General features: G+C 41.1%; 1 protein-coding gene across 1 annotated transcript in view; it reads left to right on the plus strand.

Annotated features, from left to right (window-relative positions):
* uvrag (UV radiation resistance associated gene) overlaps positions 1 to 27838 on the plus strand; it is a 117794-nt gene that overhangs the window by 47968 nt on the left and 41988 nt on the right. The window contains exons 12-13 of the mRNA XM_078172342.1: positions 1268 to 1433; positions 17631 to 17706. Of these exons, the coding sequence (XP_078028468.1) occupies positions 1268 to 1433; positions 17631 to 17706 (242 nt within the window). The remainder of the gene's footprint in view (positions 1 to 1267; positions 1434 to 17630; positions 17707 to 27838) is intronic.

Here is a 27838-nt window from a genome sequence, read left to right on the forward strand (position 1 = left end):
TCATGCAGAGACCTTAGAAAGAGAAAGATGAGAAGCATGTGTCTTACCCCTCCATTTTACCCCACTGCTCACCCCTACTCTCATTAGTGTGAGGTCTGCTCCAGAAAAAGCCCGATCAAGTCTAGAACTGTTTGTATGGGTGTAGAGGTCAGTTTAAAAAGGCCTACAGCGAAGGATGTTCCACATTAGAGACCAGGGTCAGGGTTAGTTAGAGTCCTAATCCTACCGGGGGTCAGAGTGGAACAGGGTGGCACTCTGCTGAGGCCCTTCAGTGTTTTACATTTAACTTGTCAGCTCAGCCTGACAAGATATCAGCAGTCTCCACTTGCACCTTAAGGTGTCCTTTAGTTGACCTGATAATACTGTTAGTGTGTAGTATCATCCAAAAGCACCAGAGGCCAGGAAGCTGTTTACTCCAGGTGCTTTTTGTGCTATGGTCTAGAATATGCAGGAAAAGTAATGATACAAAGCAGATTTTCTGTGTTAAAAGACAGTGTGAGCCAAGGAGTCCACCACTCACTATTGCCATAGTCTATTATTTAAACGCATTAAGATAAAAACCACGGTGATTTTAAGTCTTTGCCTCAAGCAGTGTCCTGCCGCTGTTAGAGAATGTGAAACCACTTAGTGCGTTGTCTTGAAACCATTTCTCGTACTTAAAGCGAGATGGTTTGCTGTCAGAAATGTTCACAAAGGCATCCAGCTTTCCACCCTAAAAGTTATTTGGGTTCGGAGGGGATACTTATACGTGATGCTTTTGCTTCTCAAGCACATATCTGAAAGAAATTGGGTATCCCACTGCAACCCAATGTTTTCTGGTGCTTTGTGTGCCGTGCCACATTTTGTATCACTTTCAAAATGCTTTCCCACATGAATGCAGCTGCTCTTCTTCCTGTGAATACTTGGTAACCAAACTATCATTGGTTGGATGTTTATACATTTTTGTCCACATGATGTGGACGTGGTTTACGTAAACACATGTTATTTTTTCCGTGTAAAGAAAGTGAAAGTGGAAACAAAACGGACAATGCTGGCTGTGTGCTTTGAAGTTCTTGTTGTTGTAATAAAATACTGACTTTTGGATGATTAAAATGCTGCTGTGTTTAACTCATCTGTGGTAGACTATAGGCTCAGGGGCTTTGGTGTGTTTAAGTAGATCAGTCTTAAAGCCTATTGATGGAACAATAAATACATTTCTCATCTGTTCAACAAAACTTTTATCTAATGTGTGATCACTGGACCTTCTTTTTTGCTCTGTGTCCTGCAGCAAAGGATGATGGGAGCGTGGCAGTCGCCCTGGGTTACACGTCGCACCTGGTCCTGATGATTTCCTGCTTCCTGCAGATCCCTCTTCGGTATCCGGTGATCCACAAGGGTTCACGCTCCTCCATCAAGGACACAATCACTGACAGGCTCACTGAGAAGGAGAGAGAGTAAGTAGGCTCAATACTTAGGAAATAAATTATCAATAATATGGAAAATATTCATTACAATCTCTAAAATTAGAACATAGCTGAGAGCAGAGCAGAGCTGCTGTCCATTAAGAGAAACGCTGTGCACATTTCTGCTTAACGAGCAGCATAACTTCATTGATCATTTCAAAAGCTTAAAGTTTAGTCTTGTTTCCTCTAGTTTCTACAGTGTTTAGTTTTGCTGCTTAAATGTTCTACAATATTTGCTACAGTAATATTACTGCTCTTACTGCATTACTCTTAGCGGAAAACCGCTAGCTTCTCTAGTTTGCTGAATCTGTCATGTAATTAGCAGTGTGCCAGGTGCAGGCACACCTGGCTTTTTAAAGGGAATGGAAGATGACAGCCTGAATGGTTGAATTCGTGTTAGGCCCAAAACACACCTATGATTAATTAAGGGACTAATTACAGTCTTTTTTTTCATTGCACCTTACTTTTATGCCCAGATTATACACCGTTTAACTAACAAAAGTGAACTTGGACTCATCCTAAATGCATTTGCATCATGCACTTTTGACCACACACTGTAGATCGTTTCAATAGAAACCACAATCTTATCATGCATCTTGTTGATCACAAGTGCCTATACAACACATCCTGATGTACTTTTGTCTTCCTGCACAAATCAAATTGCTCTTAATTCAAGGTTTCTCTTTACTTTATTTTCCTAGGAAGGTACTCAATAACAACAAATTTATAGATGTCCTTCTTATTACATTAATGATAGTAGATATTCTCTTGTGATTTAACTAGGTTATACCTTTTTGTTGGGTTGTGTGGACTGTATGATGCGTTCCACTTTGCCAAAATGTTTGGATCACATGCACTGACGTTCAGGTGAGGCAATACTTAATAGTGTAGTGCTGTAATGCTGTAGTAAAGGAAGTATTTCACTCCTGGAAAGATGGTCTTTTCATAAAACTGGAAAGACACAAATGCTATTGAAGTGAGTGTTACTTGAGCAGAGGAAACAGAGGAAAGGACTGAGGCATTTGCTTTTGCTCAAGAGGTAGAAAACCTACAAGTACCAGAACTCACTGCCACAACCAACCAGCAAACACTCCTGCTGGTGGATGACATAATTCTGGTAGGGAGTTGCGAACAATCTGTAGTTTGAGCAACAGCCTAAGAGCCAATATAAATCCACCGGATGATGCATTTGCACTGAGAGATCTGGGCACTGACAAAATGGAGGGTAGTTACAGTTCACTTACACATACGACCCATACTGATATGATACAAAGCTGGTTGAAAATCGATGAAGTGACCCTTTAATTTTTAAATCCTTGAGTGACCTTGAGTGATGGGGCATAAACCTGACTAATTGTTGTTGTTAGATAGAATCTGATTGTGGTGAGTCAAGAAACAAGTTATTTGTTTTTAGGAAGAATTAAAAACAAACTTCTCCACCATGCTCTCATGTAAACAGGGTTAAAGTGGGTAGTTGACAGTTTAAACAAACATCTCTACCAGCTATTGCTGGACCCAACAGTTTGGCAGCACTGATAGTTTTATTATTGTATATTTAGATATATAACAAAGTCTAATTGAATGTAACCTAATGAGCAACTCTGAAACCACATTTTAGCTTGAACAAGCTCCCTTCATAGATTCAATCACTGACACTCACAAAGCAATGACACTACCATAAAGTGACTGAAAATGTGATTTACTAACTTAAAAAAAAGTCGATGTTGTTACTGAAGTTAAAAGCAAAGCAGAGGCAAAATAAAGCTGCACATTTATATTTACTTTTATTGTACACATTGCTTGTACTTGAATGTGTAGCAACACATAAACTGGATTTTTAGGATTTTCCTATTTCAACCACAAGAAACCATCAAGGTATAATCTGTTGACCACACTGCCATTATTTAACGCCACACCACAAACTCACTACAAAATCTCCTGCTTTTAAAAATCTTCCCCTGCATGCCTTCAAATCTTTACTTTCATATATTAAAGGCATCTAAAAATGAGGGATATCTATTCGTCATCCTCACGTCTCTCAGCTGCATCTTACTACAGTATCCTGTCTTCTGTTTACTGGTGGCAGCTACAGTATTTATGTGCACTCGGTCCATTTCTTTTAAGGCCTGCTGTACATTATTTGAAACTGCTTTGTCACCCAAAACCATCATCATTCACTGTCACCTAGCCTTCACTCATAATTAAGTGCAGTGCCCTGTTCTTTTTTTTTTTTTAATTATATTTCATTTTTGAAGGGGAAGTGATTCAGAGATTTTTAAAGGTCACTGATCCTGCACCCCTGATATGTGAACTGTTATTAGCTTAATATCATCCCCCCTGGATACAACTACTGTACTGTCCAAATATGACAAACCTAGACCCATTATCTCAGAAATGCTAAAATGTTTTATAATACATAAGAGGAACCAAATTTCTTGCTGAAATATTTACTGCATCGTCTGGCTGTATGCTAATTAAAAGGTACTAGGGGATTTCTAAATACTTAAACTGTTACACTCATCAATCGGTACATCTTTTACCAGGATTTCTTCTGGTCTTTAAAAGTCTTAAAATATCTTAAATTCAATTTTATAAATTTTAGGCCTTTAACATCATTAAATAGTCTTAAATTTGAATTTTGAGGTCTTAATTGGCACAAACATGTAATCTAATTTAATTTATCCATCTTTAAAGTTTTTTTAAAATCAAAATTAGTTAAGCTCTTCAGTGTCAAAGCCCACATTTCTGATGTTATAAATCTTTATATCTGCATAATGATACTGTCCTCCTAGACAATTTTAAAAATATGAAAAAAAAAAAAAGGATTAAATTGCATCACTGAAGCAGATAAGCAAAATCGGCAACTAATTGCCCTGTAGATTGCATTGAGGTTTAGCAAATCAAGCAATTAGAGTAACACAAAATAAAGGCTTTTTTGAACAGTTTTAAGAAGCGATTTAAAAGATGTCACTGATTCAGCAAGCCTCAGAATAAGAATAAGAAATATGAAAAGGATAAGAAAGGAGAAAGAGGGAAAGAAGAAAAGAGTAAGAAAAAAATCAGACTTAAATGTGGTTTAAATTGATCTTGAAAAGGTCTTAAAAAGCATTAAATTTAAGTTTTTTGTCTGTAGTCTGTAGACACCCTGTTTACTGGAGTGTGTAAACACCAGTGCTTTTGTATGCTCTGTCTCATTTACCACATTAAGTGCATGCAGTTTCTCCTCTTCTCTTCTTCTTTCTAGTTGTATTGTGCCTTTACACATTCATGTAATGTAGAAACATCCAGCTTCTGTAACTACGTAACCTGCATAGCTTGGACAGGTGGTGCCGTCTGCTTCAGCTGTTTTGTTTTGCCCATGGTAAGAACAAGTTCCCCTTATTTCAACTTATTCAAGTGCTGAGAGAATCTACAATGAAGCACTGTTGAAACTGTAAATCACAGTGCCCATTTAGCGCCGGTGTCTCTGTCACGCCCTGGGGCTGTAACCGCTTCCTGTCTTCATAGCATTATATCATTTTTGTTGAATCGACAACTGTCCATGAAAACACTGCGTTGATATCGAGAGAAACAAATCATAAACGGAGAATGTGATGTCACCTGAGGCACTGTCAGGGTCATGAATTGTACAGACACTGTAATTACAGCCAGGGCCAATGTAATGAAATTATTATTTGTATTTGTTATGGTCTTGTAACTATGCATCAAGTCAGAATACAAAAATCCCTGCTGCGATATTATAATTGCACGTTTGGGACTCACGTGCTCAGGTATGCACCTTACATGCATTATTGGCATTCCTCAATAAGGATGAGAGGGCGAGTGAGGAGGAAGATTGTGCTGTAATCAGCAGTGTTACTAATAGCCATGGATGTGGGCATGATTGCCCCCTTAGTGTTAGAGTGAGTAGTCTGGGTAGGTTCAAAGCCACAGGAAGGGGAGAATAAAGCACAGAGTCATGCTTCCACTTGTCAGCTTTTACATTACACTCAAAATTTTGCTTTAGCTGTGCAGGGCTTGATATCAGGAGGATATTTCAGTCTTTTTGTTGTTTTTGTGTGTTTATCGCTTGGATTCAGCACAAATCTGGACACTTTGGGGCCACGTGTGGGCCTTTGTATTTTGAGTTTGAGCAGCCTGCTGTGTTCTTTAGGTGGCTGTAAAGGAGCAAGTGGGGGTCGTTTGAGACGCAGAATAGGCTCATTATAGTAAATTATTTAAATTGGTGGAAGAAGAGTTGCAGGCCACATGGTGATGTTAAATCAGGCCGTTACAACAGGAGTGCAGACCAGAAAGCCTCACCGATGCTTTGTTTCTGTTCTCACCTTTTAATGTTCTATGTTTAGCTGTTCATGGAGTAGTACGGCAGATGTTTATCAGCCGGCTATAATCACAGCAACTATGCCAATCTTCCCATTCATAATAAAGTTGGTAGTGCATCTAGGCTGTGGCGATGGGGCTGGGAAAAAACAATGCAGTCGCCCGTGGCGAAAATTTGACAAAGGTACTTTTGGAGATTCGCAACCTGACGTCACACTGTGGTGACCAATCACATAACTGGTGATGAGACTGTAAAGATGCTCGCAGTCCAGTGGGAACAAGCAATGCAGTTGGTTTTATAGATAGATATTATAGTGAATAAAAGAATGAAAGTATTTATTAACTGTTAGATTATGTGTACTATGCCACAAAGGAGAGCACTCGCTTTGTTTGTGCACACTAGTCTTTTGTGGCAGTAAAGATACAACAGTTATGATAACCAAGAGGAGTTCTACAGATCTTATAAGCCGGCAAAAATGAATTTACAGAAGACAAATACTCAGTGGCTAAGGTGGGGAAATTGTCTTTCTCTCCACCCTTCACTTCCCCACAACTGGGCCATTGAAGTGACACCGAAACATCGCAGCACAACCCTGCGGCTAATCACCACAGCGCTGGGTTTGGTTTTAATGCTGCCTAACCCTGTAAGGGCCAGAAACGGCTCTCTTCGTGCTGCACTCTCAGTTCAAAACAGCTAACTGCTTTTCCTTTGTGGAGGCGCATGGGACTGATGTGTTAATAAGACACTTTCACATCCCCATGTGTCACACTTAAAAAGACAAACAGCTGGGAGAAAGTGTGGGAGAAAAAGAAAGACATTATCAGACAACACAGTGATTGATCGGCCATCTCTCTGTGTGGGTGATTATGTCATGACAACAGCTGGAGAGGCTCACTGGGAGTCCCTTTACACATTCCCAGTCCTACCATGCAGGATATTTACACCAGCATCCAGCAACAAAAAATAAACTCGTCGGCTGTGTGGCTGTTGAGCAGGCACAACAATCCGGCAGCGCCCTGAGGTGTCCCTGAGTAGGGCCAAACGCTCCAGCAAACTTTCACCCCACCCCCACCCCCCTTCACATGTTTATGACCCCTGAGGTCCCAGCGGGCTGCAGACACACAGCAAAAATGATGTGTGGGGAGACGTAAAGCAACTAGGCGAGCTCTAAAAGTGTACTAAGAAGGGGTGATTAAAGTGTCGGAAAGAGGCAGCCAGTGGTGATAAGTGAGGTGGCATGGGATCAGTTTCTCAAAGTGTGGTAGGATTAGCAAGCAGTCAGTCAGTTATAATGGCGTGCACATAGGAACCTCCATGTTATTTTAGTTGCATGTTCCACTGTAGGCTCCTGTTAAATGGTAATTGTCCCAACCCCGGTTTTTGCAATGTGATGAATCCTTGTGCTGTTTTTAGGTGACTCCATACGTCCTTAAAGTAAGGCTCAGCATCGCCTTCTTTGTGGATCCAGGTTTCAGGAGCTGAAACATCCCTGTTATTATCCATCATAAAATCCCCCATGTTCATTTCATAGAGACCTGGGTATAATTAAGCAAGAAAAAACCCTTAGTCTGTCAAATATGCGTGTTACAAGCATTGGGCCTTCGATGTGGTGTGAAGAAGATGAATATATTTCACCATTTCAGTTCAGCAAATATTGCTTTACTCCTTTCCACCTGCAGGTTAGAGCAATGGCTGCCTTATTTCATATAGTCCGATATTTTGCCACAAGAAAAGACTCATGTTGGTCTGAACCTTGTTACCCTCATGCAGGCCAGAGTTTGAAACTGGCTCTGTCTGAATGTTTGAAAGGAAGGTGTGGAGTATGACCGGTCTGTTTGGCACTCTGTATGATTTGGCCTTTTTCAGGATCTCAAAATCATCCCCCTCCCTGTCAGAGACGTTCTCTGAAATCAGTCGACTCTAACGACATGTTGCACCCACATTTCGTCCTGCGGAGAGCCCGGTTCCAGTGTTTCTGATTGCATGGGGGAGAACTCGGGAGATGTGATCCAGATGTCCAGTGTCTGATTGAGACCAGAGCCCAACCATTAAAAAGCAAGCACTGCCTCATATAGTCGTTCGCCCCAAAGTATTGAGGCAAATCAGTTTTTTTTTTTTTTTTTTGTTCTTTATCACGGCTAAAGGGAAAAAGGATGTAAGTGGGATTTACACATCACTGCTTGGTTCAAACACAAAATAAACTGTTGGTGGAGGTAGTGAATGTGAGTGCCCAGGGAGGGAGGCCAGCTTAAGATGAGAGGAACCTGTGAGCTCCAAGAAAAGAGGTTATTGTTCCGGGGCTTCAGCGGTTTCATGTCTCTTAACATGGACCATGTGCACAGGAGGAGAGGGGGTAACTGCACCCAAACTACCCTGTCCTGCACAGCAATGACGGGGAAAAGCACCGTGAGGCTCCCAGGCAGGTTAAACATCCTGCCGGCACATAATAGGCACATAATATAGGAAGGCGTACACACACTCAAAAGTCAAATTTGGCAATCACATAAGGTGATTAGATATCTATAGTTAAATGGTGAGTTCACCAAAATTACATACATGGGCACAGAGTTCATTTAAGCAGCCTGAGGTAGCTTTTTGTAATGGTTTTCAATAAAAGTGACACATTTTGTTCGCTGCATTGTTGTCACTGAATGCCTGGTGTTTTTACGCTCCGTGCGCCTTGCATTTTTTCAGGATTGCCCCAAATACCTCAAGAGACTTCAACATCCAGTATCATTACTGTTTTTTCCAATTGTCCATTTGGATGAATTGAGAGAGTTGGCCCTCTGTAGTGGCGATGACAACAAGTTGGAACGTCAGCTCAATTTTATCCTTCGCCTGCTGGGCAAGCTGCAAGACATATCTGAAAAAAATGCTGCCTCAACGAATAGGCCAGATGATTGACAGTAGATTGTCAAACTGTCCCTGACTCATCCTAAAACAAGCCCTGAACCGTCCATCAACCAGGTACTCCCTTTGATTTCTCCTCACCTGAAGGTCTCAGGTACCCACACGGATCTCCGTTTCCCTGTGTTGAGTTCTCAAGTGCTGTCCGCTAGTCAGTTTTTATGCAGATTATTAAAGTACAGATCAGACTTACTGCGCTCTGTCTAATTCGGGCCTTGGGCAAGCTTTCTATCTTACCCCTTTTTTGTTCCCCCATACTCTGTGGTACAGTACAGAGTAATGTCATTTTAAAATAACAGATTTCAGCTTCAGGTGCATTTATTTTTGGTGCAATTTTAAGTTTGTGTGTTCATATTACAATGAGGATTAAGTATGATCATTGTATGATGTCCTACTGGGTATAAGAGTCTGCACATTGTCTGGCACTATAGAATAAATCATTATTCAAGCAGTGTGATAAGCACATGTTTGGTAGAGGTTCAGTTGCATACTTACTGTGTTCTTCATACAGCCAGAGAGGTTAAATCAAATTCCAATGAGTTGCTCATTATTTAGGTCCGTATGTCAACTACAAAGGCACTCTGGGACTGGACTGACTGTTTGCTTGTCTTATGAGGTTTTCTGCCAAATCACTCAAGGACAATGGCAGGAATGCTGTGTTTATAATAGCTCTGAAGAAGTCGAGTCTCTCCTAGGTTGACAGGTTAGTTGCATAAGCAGCCCTTCATCTTGGAGCCCTGCTGTTGCGCGGCCTATTCGAGCAGTCTTTGTTCATAGTTCATTAAAAAGATAACAAGAAGCATCTGTGCCGAATGGCATTCTGAGGGATGTTGTAGGTTGAAGGGAATGAGCCAGCCCGCTGAGAACATCTAATAATATTGCATTCTTTTTCATAGATTGAGTAGGGGGGGATGAATGTACCTGTACCAGGTTTTATTCATTATTAGTTCTTGCTGTCTTTTTAGCCAAGCCAGCGGCATGTTGCACGGACATTAATGGTCACAAGAAGATGAATCCTGCTGACTTTGGATATCACCAGTATTTACTCCAAGTGCCACCATGAGGTTGACGTTTGTTGTTTTGAAGTGAAATGTTGCACACATTCATGTCCTCCTTAGGGTAAGGGTTGATAATAGACATTTAATCTAGCACCATTATCAGATTCAATTTTTAATTTGTTACGTACTTTACTTTATGATCAAATATCTGAAAAACCAATGACATCACCATCAACCCCAGCTGTGCTTGTATGGAAGGTTGAACATTAAATTGGCATTGAATAAGGAAGCACTGACACTAAAAAAGGTTCCACTGAAAAATGAGACACAGGCATTAATAATACTCAATTGAATATCAGTGTTTTTTGCATTCTGATGTGTTTTTTTCAATGAAAATCCTGTTATTTTTATTCTTCGTGATACTTTTGAGGGACTGTGCGTCCAAAAGACACATTCTCTCCATAGTAAAAGTATGAAAAAAAGAGTGACATGAAGAGAAAAATTAGAAGATTGTCACTGAGAAACACATCAGAAAGAAAAAAAATCTAAATATTTATTGCCTGTGTTTTATTTTTCAGTGGAAGTTTTTTCCACAGCCAATGTGTCCTATATCTTATTTTCGATTCCAAAACTTAACTTTCACTGCTTTAGCTCCATATATTTGTGTTGGGTACTAATCCAACTGCTAGCAAGCTAGCATGCTAAAGTAAGATGGTGAACATGGTGAATAATCAGGGGTGTGGTGGAAGGTGTATGCAGGTATATAAGGTATAACCCACCTCTTCTTCTGGTCGTTAACAGCAGTGGTTCCCAACTGGTCCAGCCACGGGGTCCAGATTTCTCCTTAGTCATTAGTTCGAGGTCCCACTGTTTAATACAGTCACCGTCATATTTGCATGTGGACATGTCATTGAGCTAGTTTGCTGTCTCTGTAAAGTAGCTGTCCGTGAGTCCATTGCAGTCCATTGGGAATAAGCCTGTGACCCACTTTTGGACCATGACCCACCAATTTACAGTATACCCACCATTCAGCCACAAAGCAATTACAATAAATAGGAGAGTATACCTGCTTCCTTCTCTGTAACCTGCCAATCTGCTTCATAGTTGCCCACTTTATCAACTACCACTGTGAATATTATTTCTGCTGAGCAGAAGTATGTTAGCGTTGTCATCATGAGGTTTAACTCAAAGCACCGTTGTGCTTCAGTAAAGCTCCACAGAGCTGCTTGCATGGCTGTAGACTCGTCATCTTGTTAATGCAGCTATGATCATGAAAATTGGTGTTGACCAGAGACTGCCATGAGGTGGGAATATTAGTCCTAAATAGGTGTTATAATCTTGTGATTTAAGGTCAGATAGCCTTTCATTTTTTAGAGAGTGCATTTGGGATGATGTGATGGCCTGCTCTGGCTTACGTTTTTGGCTCGTGAACACTATATGGTGCTAGTCAGATTGAGCTCCTCTTTTCCATCTCTGCTCGTGATTAAAACAATGGAAGAAAACAAAAGGAAGGTGAAAAAAACGAGAGCCCACGGGTTGGGAGCTGGGGTCAGCAGACCCCTGGATATTCTTAAAAGCTGTGATGAAAACCCAGCATGACAGAACGCGCAACCGCCACATCACTCAGGAGACGCTTTAACGGCATGGACCAAGATGGCGAAACGGTTATACTGGGGTCTTAAGTGCAGCAGCGGTCATTAAAATAGCATTCACTGACAGATGCTCAGTGTAATCATTTCTCAGATATTGAAAATTACAGCTCACTGTGATTTATATACTAACCACTGCCATTAGAGCCTTGACAGTTGCAAGGCAGGTGTTTTTTTTAAAAGCAGGCCCAGATGATTTATGGTCCCATGCCGTTTGAAATTGCACATTAAAGACATTGTGAAACTCAAAAGCATCCCCCCACCCACACCCACCCACCATAAAAACAGGGGTGTACGTACTGGCCAAGCCTCGCCTCCAACATGTGAGCCAGAACTGTTGTTTTGCAGATTTGGAGTATTAATTAGGATGTCTAAACAGGCAGGCCAACACATGTGGAGACCTCAGCCTGTGTATACATTACAGCAGGTCAGCCAGTCACTATGACTCTTCCCGCCGTATTCTCATGAACCACAGTAAAGCTGAGCACGACCACCCACCTGCATTGCTGTGTCCTCCTTTATACTCCTACATTTAATACAATGGACCCAGGAGGGAAGAGAGAGGCGTCCAGTATGCTGTAACATGCTTAAATATACATGCTCTCTATCGTTTTCACAAGAAGCTCCTGCTGACCTCATGGCCTTCTCTAATAGAGTGCTTTTGACAGGGCTGCGTGTAAAGACGACGGTCATTTCAACTCAAAAAAACAGAGCTCAGATGGACTCCATTTTAATTCTGTCTTTGTGGTAAAAACAGGCTGTATACACAAAGCAAAATGCATATACAAAGCTTTAACTAGAGTCTTTAGGCCGCAGTAACTTCCCCTTTTCTCTTCGCACAAATAGCCCACAAATGTGACCATTTAACTGGAGGGTATAAAAGACGTCATGTGCTGCTGACACCTGCTCGGAGGCCCCCGCTTTGCAATCCAAGGAGACAGTGTAGACACTGGTGGTGGTGGATCGCTCAAAGATGAAAGACGTATATGTCAGCCTGCTATTAAAAGATCCCTCAACAGGAATAAAAGAAAGGACAAGCGGTGTTTAAAAAAGAGAAATAGACAGGACGAAAGAGCAAAGAACTTCCTATTACTTCATCGCATCATTGTAGCTATATGTTTATTGGTTGTTTCCTCCTTTTAACAAGAGTCCTTTCTTTATATTTTGAGGTTGTCTGTGTCTAGACCTTGCAGTTAAAGAGCTGGCAGGCCGAGGCGCACATATTCTCACTCATAAAGACGGGGAATTTCCAGTGAGATGCAGCTTTTGTCTTTTTAGAAATTATATATTTTTGTATCTACACACAGAGCCAGAAATCGCATGTTAAGAGATCGGACTGAAGGGTAGATGAGACGGAAAGAGAAAGGCAATTTTTTTTTATGAGAGAAGGGGGGAAGAGTGACAGATTTACTCCAGCTCTCAACTCACTGTCACTTCTTTTTCATCTTTTTGTCCAGTGCACACAGAGTTGAATATTAGCTAAACGAAAGCAGATTTCATGTTTCAGTAATCAGTCTTTTCAATGGACGCTAAAGTGAGTGGGTGTGTTGATTATGGTTCTTGTCATATTCGGTTTGCTGTGTTAGTTTCACGGACATGACCCTTCAACAGAGCTGCCACCGAGGGGAGCAGGAGAGGGATGTGCTGACAGAAGAAACGGCCTGATTAAGCAAAGTGAAGAAATATGAGGAGGACTGCTGAGATAGAGATGATTAAATTTGATTTATATGTACAACAAAATTAAACAGAAGAACCCAAAGCGTTGGGCACAAGGTGCAAGAGGAGAAGTCAGCATGAGCTCATTTAAAAACAACACAAAAACAAATTGTTACAAGCCAGAGGGGGAAGCACAATTAGTGCCACAAACTGTGCCTCTCCAGCTCTTGTGTGAATCTGTCTGGTTTGTGTCTGTTTATTCTGGACCCTTGGTCCTGATGGACAGACAGGGTACTGATTTTGGCGTGCATATTCCACCAGGACTGTAATTTATTTCATCCTGTTTAGTGTAGAGGACTGCTTCAGTTTATGCTGCTGCCGCTGGCTGAGTGATTAAAAATGGCGTTCTGTCTCCTCTTTCTCTGCAATTCCTTATTTCTCTCCAAGACACGTACCGCTTACATTTTTATTGTTGGTGCAGAAACAATAGCAGCGGCGGTCTGTCCCTGTAGATCTGAGCTGAGTTAGATGAAAACTGAAAAAAGGGACTTTCTGGCAGCAAAATGAATTCTATATGAATGCTTTATGTTTATTTCGTGTGAGTTTGTGTTCAGATTTTTTTAATCCTTGTATGCTTGATCCACATGCTTATCCTGAGCGTTTTCTTGGCATGGTTTCCTTTGAAAGGCATGTTCAGTCTCAGTTGGACAAATCTGGTCAGATTAGATAATATATAAAATAATAAAATTTCCTCGCTAACTGAATCACATACTACTTTGGCGCCTCCTCCCTTCCCTCCGTCTTTAGACTTCCTCCCTCAATCCTCCCCACTGGTGTGTAATAATATATTTGACTTTACTGGACGTCCCCGGGAGGAATTCCTGGTGTTTGGTGAACCGGAGTCTCTCCAGTGTGATTTCAGACACAGTGGACAGCGGTCATTAATCACTTCGCTGTGACGATGCAATGCCGTGTGTTCGTGTGTTTGTGTGTGTTGGAAGTGGCTCTATTTTTCCTTTTCGTGAGCGTCCATCAGCAAACAAATCCTATCTGTTTGTGGGGAAGTGATATTAGGAATGCCAGCGGTACAAGGGGAATGCCTGTTTTGTTGTTCTTCCTCTCTCTGTTAGTTATTTCCTAGTGCTGAGATATGACCTCTGGCATGTCGCTTTCTCCGTGGGGCCCGGGCTGCATGTCGAGGATATAGGGGACCAGAAAGTGGCTGGCTGCGTGGCCCTGAGGCTACGGAGTCGCACTCTTTACTTGCCAGCCTTTAGAAGCAACATCCTGTTAGAATTCAGTCTAAGGGCTACAATGACCTCCATCTGTTAGAGTTTACTTCTTTAACTTCCCAGAGTTGCAGGGTAATGTGTGAGTGAGGAGGTGTTTACAGTGAGCTCTAGGTCAAAATGTTGTCTGAGACCTCCAGACAGGCTCAGTTATGAGTAGGAGAAAACAAACGGATGATATAAAGATCATGTTATCAAAGGCAAATGCTTCCACAGCTGAAACACTGAAACATGGGTGTTACCAACGATTCCAGAGCGTCGAGATCTGAGTCAAATCTGGCCTTCAAACTGTCACAAAGCCATCTGAATCAATACATCAACCTGCAGGGTTACAGTGCTGTTAGCGTGATCTCAGCTAACAGTAGAGTGTAGTTTCTGCTGTATTCTCACATTGCCTCAAGCACCTATAGGTCATAGTTAGGGGGGGGGGGGGGGGGGGGGGGGGCATATCTGCTCTGACACAGGATTAACAAAAGACCATGACCTGGTCCCTGGGGGGGGCGCACACACACACAGAGGATTCATGCCGGATGCACCAGTACACACACATATGCACACACACATGTGCAGAACATTCAGCACATGTCTGCACATACAGTAGAGTGCACACACCGCAGGAGGCATCTGCTGCTTCTGGCAATGCTGTCCTATTATAACAGAGGTGCATGTCTTAAGGATTTAATCGCACTTTGTATTTGTTGCCAAGGGTATAACTTTTTAAAAAACATTTACAGTAGATGTTTGACATTTTAGATTTTGCTTTGAAATTTCCTATTAATATCTTTCTGTGAAAGTAGTGAATCAGGATACCTTTTTTTTTTTTTTTTTACAAACCCAATACCAGTAGCAAATGAAAACAGTTTCACATTAAAGACCAGCAGCTCATCTAAATGAACTATGCAACTTGTGGAAGTTGCTGTAAAGGAGATGCATGTAGGTGTTGCTTCAAACTAGGGCTGGAAATCACATAGTAACTCATAGTACGATACTATCACAATATGTTGCCTGCAATACTTGTTTTATTGCAACACAATCACCTGTGATTAATCACGATATCTGTGTAACTGACAAGAAAAAATACACATATAAAGGCACAAATCAGGAATTCGTCTTAATCTTAGCCTATGATGTGATATATCGTTATCTGTCTGTGTCCGTGAGGGACCGCATGGACCAAATGGACCCCAAAGCAGACATCTGCATACAGCCCATTTTTTGTTGCAGATAGCAAGCATGTTGGCTGTGCATGCTCCAATTACAAACTATAATCTCTTGTTCCACACTCAAGTCCCGTTCAAAACACTGTAGTCAAGTCAGCTGTGGCTATAGCACTGCGGTGAAGTTAGTTTTCAGTTGGATATTCAACAGACATTCACTCTGGACCCAGAGTCGTATTATTAGTTTCAGTTTGACCCAGTGTTTGCAATAGGAAGATGGTGAGCTCACCTCACAGTTCCTCCATCGTTTCTGCTGCTAGGGGCTGCCACGGACTTGCAATTGTACCATAAATGGAACAATTGTGTGATGCGTCTGTGTGACTGCAGCTGTCAACGGACATTCAGTGCAGAAAGAATAGCCAAGCCTTAACACACACACAACTTACAGTTGTGGTAGCAACAGCAGTTCAGGATGATGACAAATCAGGTGGCTATGGCATGTTCGTCGTGTTGCCCGAGTTCTGAACCTCGACAGAACAGTTCCTACATATCACATTTTCTGTCTCGGTTTTGTTCGACCTATGTGTGTTATTAAAGCCGAAGTGGGCCCAGACTTTGGACTGAATGATGATGGTGTCTCTGTACTGTTCGCCATTTTCCTCCTGTGAGTTTATTCTTCGTCGCAAGTTACTTAACTTACATTTATTTACTCTTATTTATAAGCGCCGCCATTAGGGGTTAATAGAGCCTCTGATAACTCAAATTGGAGGGGGAATCTGTTACACAATCAGTAATAGGATATATTACCACATCAATACTTTGTCGTACCCCTTCTTCAAACATAATTCAGTGCTGTCCTTGTTTCTCACATGGCATCACATGGCATCAGACAATTTCTCACATGGCATCAGACAATAACACAAGCTTCATTAGTTAGTTTTCAGATGGAAAGGCTTATCTTTACAATATTATTTCCTCTGCTCATTGTTCCCCTTTCACATGGACTTTTGGCAGCAACAACTGTTTAAAAAAAAACAACAACAGCTGTTTATGTGACTAACTGCATGGATGCTGCATCTGCGTGTACGTATGCATACAGCTGTACCTGGCCTTGGTAATATCTCACGTGTGTTTTGTTGGATATTTGTTCTTACAAAGACCAGATGTCAGTTTCATGTGCAGAAAGATGCAGTGCAAATCCTCAAAAATGAAGACATTTTTCCTCCTGCTTCTTAAAAAGCACTACTTAAGCATTCGGGTGAGAGGTTAAAAGTGGGATTAGGTTTAGGTTACTCTGAAGGTTAAGGTGAAGCATTTAAAGATGGGGTTTAGATTGGACTAAGATATGAATGTAGATAACAAAGGTCACAACTGTATTGATGCAAACAGGTGTGTGTGTGTGTGTGTGTTTTGTCAGACTATTCCTGCTCGGTTTATGGAGCTGGTTTCCCAAAATACGGTATCCTCCTCAGTGGGAGATCAGCAGACATAAGCACATAATGACAGGAAGGGATGAGTCCAGCCTTAAGTCCCTGATAGCAGAGAGAATTTTCCCTCTCTGCATGTCAGCATATTCCCCTCTCTACCCTCCCCAAACACCCAGGGATATCTTCCCCATCCTTCATGAGCACTCCCTGTGCAGTCCTAACTAAGACACCTGACTGGCACTGATGGGGCTTTCCCACCATGCTGAAAGGAAAAGTTCTCTTTGTTCCCGCTCTGAGGCAGATGGACAGGCTGTTTGGACGCCTCCGCTGCTGTTTGATATTTCAGTTTAACAAGGTGGGGAGGTGGCGTCTGTGGGATGGGATCATAGACCCAGACCCAGCTTCATCAGCCATTTGCAAGTGTTACTGACTGTAAACGCTGCGGGCTACATGAACGGCCACTTTCAATGATAGGAAGAATTCATTGGCTGTTGCAGAGCCAAAGAGCAACAGTTGTTTGAATCCCGCGAAGTAAAATTAATAAGCAACGGACCCCTTTTAATCCCATCATCCTTTATTGATATTTTCACATGGATAGCCCTATTGTGTGACATACAGTATGGACATAACACTGCTGTAAGCTCGACAGTGCTTAGTTGGCTTGCAAGTGTTTGTTCAGTGTGAATATTAAGACCTTTGTTTCTAGACTCTGTTGGTAATGGATCAAGTGGATTAAATCACCTGCTCCTGTGTAACATTTGTCTTCTTCTCCTGTCTTTCACAGATTCCCTTTGTACCCCAGAGGAGAGCGCTTTCATTTTGAATATGGTGTCTACTTACTCAACAAGAACATTGCCCAGGTATGAACAGACAAAAAAAGTATTAATTACTTTAATTATTCAAGCATAACATTTTACCTTATTAGCCCAGCTCAGCCGCCATAAGAAAATGTTGGCATTGTACGTCTCTGTAAACCATGAGTACCTTACATTTGCAAGTTTCATACATATATCAACTTTTCTAAAGTGATGTAGTATATGAGCTGACTTTGTCATCTGGAGGCGGAGGGCACTTTGGATGGACCAAACATGGGCGTTGTGTAGCGACCCCTCGCTTTTTTAGTGCCATTGTAGGCACACATTTAAATTTATTTCTGATTTTATTTTTACAGCGACAGTGCATATTAATAAACATTGTTGTAAATGTGCCAGTGTTAGCCAAGGGCTAATTTTCAACTGTTGTCCCTGGGCCAGATGTTAAGAAAGCCACAAATACAGAAAGACATAAAAGCAATTAAAAGCATGAATGAAAACATAAATATAAGATAACGTATCTCTGGTTTGCAGAAGCGTTACATTTGTCTTGCACTTGGGTTGGTTATCCTATCATCAAAGATTTTTATGAAGGGGATCTTTTATGTCTAAAAGCCAAGGTTTCTTTTGGAACCAGTACATTTCCTGAAGAAGGCACTGTGGTGGTGAGACCACAGCCAATGGCATAAAGTTAATGCTCACCTGTACTCATGTGCTTCTCCTGCTTCTTGCATAAGTAAAGGTGTCATGCTAAAGGATCAGTCTTTATAAACAGGACACAAATATGCATTTATTTATTTTATTTTATTTTTTTTTTTTACAAAAAAAGCAAAATAATTTCCTAGACACTGGACACTGTAGTTTTAGCACTGTTTCCAGAAGTACAGTTCATTTGCTGGGACTGTTTTCAGCCATGTGGGTTTGTGGGTCTTTTAAAGCAGCAGGACAGTGTATGAAGGACAGTCTCAAAATCCTGTTGAGACTATCAGGTCAAATTGTCTAGTACTTTTTGGTTCATGACCCAAACTAATGACATTCTCACCAGCCTCAGCTGTACTAAATGTTTATAGGTAATTAGTGAATGTTAGCATGCTAACGTGTGTTGGACTAAGAGTCTCATCCTACTCTCCAGTGTGCTATGTGTGAGCTCAGTCCTGCGTGTTCTTTAATGAAGTAATAGGAGAAGATATTCGGTCTCAGTTAATGTAGTTTATTAAGCAGTAAAGGAAAAAAATTACAGAGCTTCAATCAACTTCACGTCCCTGACGAACAACAAAGGTGTGTCAGTTCACGAAGTCTGACCTCCTGTCCTTTCCCTGACCCAGTATATTTGAGCATAACAGAGTGTCATGGTGCACGCAAGGCGTTGTCCTCTTCTCATTGGCAGTTCCACTTCCTCCTTCACCACACCACGCCCCTGCCTCGTGTTAATCTGACTCCTTCCCGCTGGCGGTGGGGGCGTGGTTCCTGTTTTGAAAGACAAGAGAACAACACAACTCCCTACACGTACTGTACCTTACTATCTGTATATCACTTTCTATTCTTTTTACCATATATGAAACTAATTATCTAAGCATTGCGGTATGTGCTCCTCAGACTTCATGTCTCTTCCTCTCCTGTACTTCTCCACTTCTGCAAAGCAAACACATTCAGATCAGCTGAAATCATCTCAGTATTCTCATTGTTCACACATCTAAAACTTATATAGTGAAACACAACTTATAGTAAAACACATAAAATCATTCTATTCCCAACACGTGCTAAACTACAATGGTGGACATGGTAAAAAAGTTATACCTGCTTGACATTAGCATGTTAACATTGTCATTGTGAGCATTTTAGCATGCTGATATTAGCATTAGCTCAAAGCACTGCTGTGTTTAATACCACCTCACAGAGTGTTGTTAATCATTTTTGGACAACAGTGGAGCTCTATGTCACAGAGGAATAAGGATATATCAGGCTCTGGCTACACTGACAACACTTGTAGGATCAGTTCAGTGTTGGCGTGGTCTTCTCATGGGATTTCTTGACAAGAACAAGAATCTGGAATATCACCAGGCTTATCCTTTAAGGTGCCTTTGAAAGAGCTGATAGTCACAACATGAAATATTATCTGTGTGTGTGCCCAGCATTTGGCACACAAGTTGAATTAATGCTCTAAATTGGTTTCTCTTTTTCGTTCTCTCTCCATCACTCACAAACGCAAATACCTCAGGGGAGGGTTGAACTCTTGACCTATCCCTGCTTATTAAAGTACACCTAATGTGTTGACCTGGGTTACTCCCTCCATTCATTCCTCAGACATTTACCACTGGCTCCTAACAATTTGCATTCCATTCCCTGTTTTCCTCCGCATCCGGGCGGGAATGAAGGGCCTCTCCACTGAATAAGACTGGGCAATTAGCGCTAGCAGGTGGCTGACTTCAAACCACTGCACTTTGGGAGGTTTTAGCTATAATGCCAGACCACAAGCTGCTAGCCAATATCCAAGTCTGCCATCTTCCCACCAGAGTCCAAGAATAAGAAAATAAGCCAGATAAGAAAACATTTTAGACAGCAAATGAAAATAAGTGCTGTGCGAAACCACCGAGGGGAACGACGAGGCGGCCTGTTGTGTTTCAAAAAAGTTTAGTGAATCCAAAATGGAAGCCATGATACGATGTACGTTGTTAGCTCAGTGTTCACTGTTGAGAAACGTCAAACTCTAATCTGACAGTCATTCCGTCAAGTCAATTTTTTTATGTAGCTCAATATCACAAATTTGCCTCAAGGGGCTTTACAACACCCTCTGTCCCTGGACCCTCGCTTCGGATACAGCAGACTTCCCCAAAAAAACGTAAAGGGTGGAAACAGTGGAAGAAACCTCAGGAACAGAAACTGAGGAGGAATCTGTCTCCCAGGACAGACAGTCAGGAAATAGATGTTGCGTACAGAATAGAGTCAATAGGGCAATGGTACAGAAAAAGTCAATGCTGAAATATTAGCTGGACTGAACTACTGAGGCATGATATATTTTACTGTACTATAATAACTGTCCAGAGTGAACACATGCACACGAGTTTGATCTCACATGTGTGCACAGGCATGCATTTGCACCATTGTGACTTCTAACAGACACCTTTAGGACCTGGCAAAAGTTTTGCAGTGAAGCTCAAAGAAATTCTTTTATACTGCTCAGATATCCGTCAACTTGAACGTACTGTACTTTTGCATGACCTACATTTTAGTGTGTGAGGTAACAATTGGTCTATAGACTAAAATATGCGATTAATTGCAAAATACTTGCACATTTTTTATCTGTTCTAAATGTACCTGAAAGGGATATTTTTCAAGTTTTCAATGTTCTTAACAACATGGCAATGGACAAATATGGTTGCTGTATGCAAATGTACATTTATTTTTATTGCAACAATCCAAAACAATGACAAATACGGTCCAGAATATTCTCCAGAATAACTTCAAAGGTACTGCATTCTCAAAAAATATGCTGAAAGCATAACCTGGCAAACTCAAGCCCAGTAAGCAACAACAGATGGACATATTAACCTGAATGTAACATTATTTAGTAATACTATATATCTAGTAGTGTAAATAGTATTAGTGTCCAACATTACACTTCTAAGGTTAACTAAACGTCCCCTATTTTTTTAAGCAGCTCAAAGTACTCTGGTGGTAACTCAGTTCACATTGATAGTAAATGCAAATAACTTTGGTCTTGTCAAGAAAACCATCTGCCAGGGCTTTGAAGCTGAACTTGCCATTCAAAAGACCCTGTCTTCATCCATTTCTGCTCATGGAGGTTTGTTTCTGCTTGCCATCCACAATGTTAATGCTGCATTGCTTCCTGATTTCCCAAACTACGGCGTGGGCCGAGGATCGTAATTACAAAATGTATGTGCATTAATCTTGTGTCACAGAAAAATTGTGGCATTAAAAGGAATTTGCCTTAACTCATTATTAACATTGACATTAACATGTCATTTTCCATAACCGCTTATCCTTGTAGGGGTCGTGGGTGTGCTGGAGCCTATCCCAGCTGACATGGGGTGAGAGGCAGGGTGCACCCTGGACAGGTCACCAGACTATCACAGGGCTGACACATAGAGACAGACAACCATTCACACTCACATTCACACCTACGGCCAATTTAGAGTCACCAATTAACCTGCATGTCTTTGGACTGTGGGAGGAAGCTGGAGTACTCGGAGAAAACCCACGCTGACATGGGGAGAACATGCAAACTCCACACAGAAGGGCTTCCTCAGCCTGGGTTTGAACCAGTAACCCTCTTGCTGTGAGGCGACTATGCTAACCACTGCACCAAATTTTGGACTTTTTGTTTCTAAACCGTAATATGCACCGTGTGCTGTATTTTTGCACCAGAGAGCAAGGCCGGTTTTAAATGTGCATGACACCATGTAATCTTTTTCATATGTAGAACATTTGGCACGCAGTCATCTCAATGCATATTCCTACCTTTCAACTCACATAACCCCCACCCATAATCCTTTGTATCAAAGCCACACATCATGATCTAAGCTGGGAGATTTCTGTTTCATGAATCTTAACCATGTGGTGCCATCAGATGTAGCACTGCATGCTCACTCCTGCTGAAAGTTTAATTTGAATACTGATAGAAGGCACATGTAAGTGGCTTGAGGAAAAATATTCCTTGTCTAAGTCAGCTTCTCAGCAACAAAATCTAAAATAATATTTTTGATTTTATCATGTCAAAATGGTGTAGTGATGGAGGGATGTCTTTTCTGGTATTCAAGACTGGAACATATTCTTATATATCGGGTGCTTCAAAGGACTCTAGTCCACAGCCGATGAAAAATGAGATCCAGACCGCAGAGCGTTTTCACCTGTGTCTATGGAAACCAAAGCAGGAAGATTCAAACTTAAGGTTCTGAAACCAGATGTAATCTATCAGCTGTACCACAGGTGGGCGCATGTGAGGAGTGACTGATAACTTTACTAAGAGCAATCTGTGGAATGATAGATTAATAAAGGATGGCAAACATCTTTCTATTGTTTATGAAGGCTTGTTCCTTAGTGACAGAGCCAAGGTTATTAATATTGGTGATAATAATGATGATAATATGTTTTATTTATAGAGCGCATTACTTAGAAATGATCACAAGATAGAATACACTGAAATGCACACATTATAAATAACAATATTATAGATAACTAAAGCTGAACTAAAAATTGAACCTAGGTATGAAAAAACATTGCTCACACTTAAATAAAAAAAAAAAAACTAGATTAAAAAGAAAACAACTAAATTTATATTGTGTACTTACAAATCTTAACTAAAATGACATAAAGATATTCAGGAAATATCTTCAATTTGGTGAAATTTATTAGCACAACCAGGCCTCCAGGAAGTGCGTTGGGCTTGAAGCCAATTTTTGAAATGGCCATAAAGTGAAATTACAACTTCTCTTTTGTCACATGATGCCATGGTGCCCAAAATGACCTTTTCCCATAGACTTACATTGGGAAAGAGACATCTGTAAATCAGTGGATACATTTTTTTGAGCATCACATCCCCAGGTAATGACTAATCACTTTCCGGATTTAATCTCTTTATAGCTGAGGGCTAAACCAGAACATAGCTGTTTGGCCGGCTGGAGATCTGGGTAATTTTACATCTGGGAAGTTGAGTTTTTTTTGACTTCCTGTGCCACTGAGCAACTTTTATAGCAGTGAACAGGGCCCCGCCTCCAACTCTGTATCCGGTTCTCTTTATACATCCATGAGCACAAGCATCAGAAGACATTTTTGCATATGTTTAATGACACTGAGATGTATACATGACTGTGAGTAAAGTGCCTTCACAAAATGTTTTGTTTGAATTGTAATACTTTTTATGAACTACTTAAATCTTGCCCCCGACATTAGCACTTTCTGCTCTTGTTGGCTTTTCTTTTCTGGCCAATTCAGTATGTTGTCAGCAGTGGGGACGGCAGAGTTCATCAGTGAATGAAATTTCAATAATTGGTAGTCCAGCTCAGTGCATGAGAAGAAAAACAAAGAGAGAAAAGCCAACAAATGACTGAAGTCAAGAGGGTTTGAGATCAATACAAACTTATTATGTTAGGTAAGAAACAATTTTTAGCCAGAGAAACAGGCGATGTGAGGCGATACAACATTCCGCCTTCGTTGCCACTAAGTCTTTAAAGTCAGTTTGGTTTGTCTGGGCCTCAACCCATGCACATAGAATTAAATCGTTCATTGTACTACACCTTATGACGACCTTTGATGTAAGGTCACCTATAGAAAAGTACTTATTTTTCTTATTTTCACTAAAGCTAACGTGCTCTGCTTTTAAAAGCTTGGTAAAGCATCCTCTCAAAGTACCGTCTCATGGATTCCATGTGTGCCTGATTTCGTCCACGTTAAGGATGAGTTATCAGGTTTACTCCAAAACAATATAATGGTGCCACATGAGTAGTCCAGCTCCATATGATAGTGATAATAGACCATTGTTTCAAAACCGAAGCGGTGGTAAACATGTCACAGTCGATAAAGTAGAACTCGCTGCAAAAAGAGGTTTCCCATCCCGCTTTGGTTGCACATCGCAATAAACTGTGTACTCCTGTGTGTCTGATCTTTCACTTTCTTGGATCTCGCATCAACACATGCGAGGCTGGGAAAAGCATGAAGCAACAGAACTCTTTCATGCTAATTTCTCCTTGTAAATCTAATTAGGATCTCTTAACCTTGTCATTCTCAACCACTTTATCTGAGAGACTTTGTTTCAGTCCAGCTCTGCTGTATGTTACTTGTTAATTTATTGGGGCTTTTATTAGGAAATGGTTGCTTTACTGACCCCTACATGCTGAGCCTGGACCTTCTGAAGTTGATATGATTTACCAACAGTGTTTTCTAAATTTTTCCTTTTTATATTTCGTCTTTCTGTCTCTATTAGCCGCCTTTTGTTGAGCCAGACGTGTTATGCAGCCATTGCACAGCTTGTTCCATGTCTGGCTCTGTGATACAAAGCAGAGGTCTGGTTTCACAGCAGGCCTGGCTGATTGGCTGGTTTGCCGACCGACTAGAGCCTGGGTGGGAGACATTAGCTGTCCATCTCTTATTAAATTGCCCCGTGTGTTTGAAAGTGATACAGCGAAGCTGGCGAGGGATCAGGGCCACAGCAGGTCGACCCTGCTTTGATGTGGCAGAGGGAGAAGTTTGCTTTTATTAGGCCTCATGTCATGAGGGGCAAGGCTGGAGTGGCTGCTTGGAGCACCCTGAATGTCAGGTGGTAACATGCTCTCATGTTGCCATGTCGGATTAATTTGTTTGACAAAGAGAAGTTACGAAAGGCTTCGTGGAAATTCAGCTATTCTTTCCAGCTTCTTCTTTTTTTTGTGCAGTTGGTAAATATTGCAAAATGTGACTGACTCAGGTTTAAATGGAGACATTTCCATTTTTGTTAACTTGCATATTTTCTCTTTGGTCTCACTTGAACTGGTACCAGAACATGAATTAAAGATAATGTGATTTTCTCTCAGCTAAGTTGTTAAATGAATGGCATCTGGCTGCTGCTTTTTCTTGAAGTAGTTGGCCACAGGTATGTAGCTGGGTCTGAAGTGCCCATCCACAGGGGACGCACAAATGTTAAACCTGCCAGTCCTCCATTCACAGAGACAAATTAGCCAAGTTAGTGTGGCTGACTCCAAAGGAAAACCAGCGGCCTTTTATCTGGAGGCATGCCATGTGTTGCATTTACTTACTCTGTGTTATACACTACATGTAGACTATGTTGCTGTGAAACAGGCATGTGGGGCTGATTAAATGACAACTGATGCGACACAAAATCTCTAGGTTTTTAGGAGGGTTGGGCACAACAATTAGTTCACAGTCACTAAGCTTAGCGTATCATATTTTGTGGGCCTCAGGCACAGGAAACCTAGTATTGGGAATTAAAACACAGCAAATCTGTTGTGGCCCAGCAAGTTCACCTCTGGGTTCACCTCTTATTTTTGTCTTCTAGGGAAAGTCGCCCACAGTCTCCCACCTTTCAAGTCTCTGGGCAATTTCACACCATGACCTGCAGGCAGAGTGCCATTCTGGTGGTCTGAAGCATACGTCAGAGCGCCTGTTGCCATTAAGAGTGGCAACTGTGGCTCCATAAAACACGGCTATGAGTCATGGGGGAGCCTACTGTGTTTAGTGGTTAGTGGAGGTGGCAGCAGGCGGGACAGGAGCTGGTTGGCTGGAGGTATTCATTTTGAAGCTATTTGGAAAGGTTGTAGGTGCTCTAGCAAGAGTAAAAAGAGAATAATAATGAGCAAGAGTTAGTGTTTTCCACAGGCTGACAATTTTCCAGTCAAAGTTGTAGATATGGAGGGGTGTTTTGTAGCTATTGTGCATTACCCAGTATTGACATGTATTTAGGCCTTGACCTTGAAAGTTGAAGATTGAAATCATCAGTCTAAGAACCATCTGTTTACTGAGATTCTTTAAGTCAAGTATGTTTTTCGGTCCATTTGTTTTTGTCAGTCAGTGTGCAGTATACTTCTGGGGATGTTTCAGTCCCCAGATTTAGCTGCAGAGTGAGCGCTTCTTGCTTTCATGCTGCTCTCCAGTATAGGCAGCTGCAGACCCAGACCCAGGTTGAGCCTGAATGAGACTTAGGCAGCTGCCTGGAGGAAGAGAGGCTCTGAGACAAGATTATCGTCTGTATTTTGCTTAACAGTGGTGAATCTGCAGCTCACAACAAGATAGTACGATACAGTCTGTGGTTTTTGTTTGATATCTAGTCTTGGAAAAAAATGATGCGCATTTATGATCCGTTGTTAGCATAGTTAGCTCACATTAGCTTGGGGGGATAACTTGGCTTGTTTACTATATTCTATATGGACAAAAAAGGAACGAATAGTCGAATATTTGTGTTGAGCAGCCAAATCTGATTCAACTGATATAATTCGGAGCTGATTACAGTCTTAGCATTATTATTTTGCAGCTATGTTGAATACTAGATACTGATTGGTTAATTACAGCATTCTGCGGTCTATTGTTTCTGAATGGCAGACAGCTGCGATGAATAACAGACTGTTATAACAGTTGGTTGATTGATTGATTAGTCAATCAAAAGAAAATCAGTGGCTAGTTTTTTTGAAAATCATTTCAGTCATTTTTCAAGCTAAAACATCAAATATTTGATGCATCCAGCCTCTTAAATGTGAGAATTTGCTGCCTTTGTTTGTCATTTATTATCGTAAATGAAGGTTATTTAGGTTTTGGACTGTTGGTTGGAGAAAGGAAGCAAAACGAAGATGTCACTTTTGGTTCAGGGAAGTTGTGATGAGCATTTTCTCACAATTTTTTTTATATTTTACAGACTTACACAATTAATCATCAAAAGAATTGGCAAATTAGTCAATAATGAAAGTAATGGTTAGTTGCAGCCCTATTTAGCAGCTGTCTAGTAAGCAGGATAATGTGCAGTGAGTGGGTCATTCCTGCAAAGTAAACCACTTCAGGATGATTCAAGACCCCGATGCCAGGTTTATTTCGCAGTAATGACCCACTCACTGTACATTATCCTTGATTAGCTCATTATCACCTACAACAAGTTCTTGTCTGTAGTAAACAGGCAGTATTTTTGCAATATAATCATGTTAAACTGTGCTAAACATCAAAAAAAAAGGGCAGACTCAGAATGTTGTGGTCACATGGCATGATCCACAGGCAATAATCTCAACCTTACAAGGACACCTGGTTTGGATATAATATAACAAGAGAAATTGTTCTTTTCCTCCGCTGACACCACTGAAACTGAGGTTTAAACACAAGTCTGACTGATCTGTAACTGAAAAATGAGCTGGCTGGAGAGCAGACTCTGTTTGCTATTTAAAAAAAAAAAAAAAAAAATGAATACGGAAATATATACTGTACGTTTCATTAGGTTTGGTGGGGTGACTGCAAAGAAAACCCAGTTACCTCCTCTTCTCTTCTTCTCACTCTTTTCTCATCCACTTCATCTTTGTTCATTTGACATATTCCAAAGTCAGCTCTTCACCTCTGTGACAAAGCTCACGACCCCAGTCAAAAGAGATACGACATAGTCTTGGCATAGCCCTCTGCGGCCATTAGCTCATGTGATTGTGCTTCGATAAAAACCATATGACCCATGAAAAGACGTGCAAAAAGAGAACATTAC

This window comes from Epinephelus lanceolatus, chromosome 11 (assembly GCF_041903045.1).
Source record: "Epinephelus lanceolatus isolate andai-2023 chromosome 11, ASM4190304v1, whole genome shotgun sequence".
In the NCBI taxonomy this organism is placed as follows: domain Eukaryota; kingdom Metazoa; phylum Chordata; class Actinopteri; order Perciformes; family Serranidae; genus Epinephelus; species Epinephelus lanceolatus.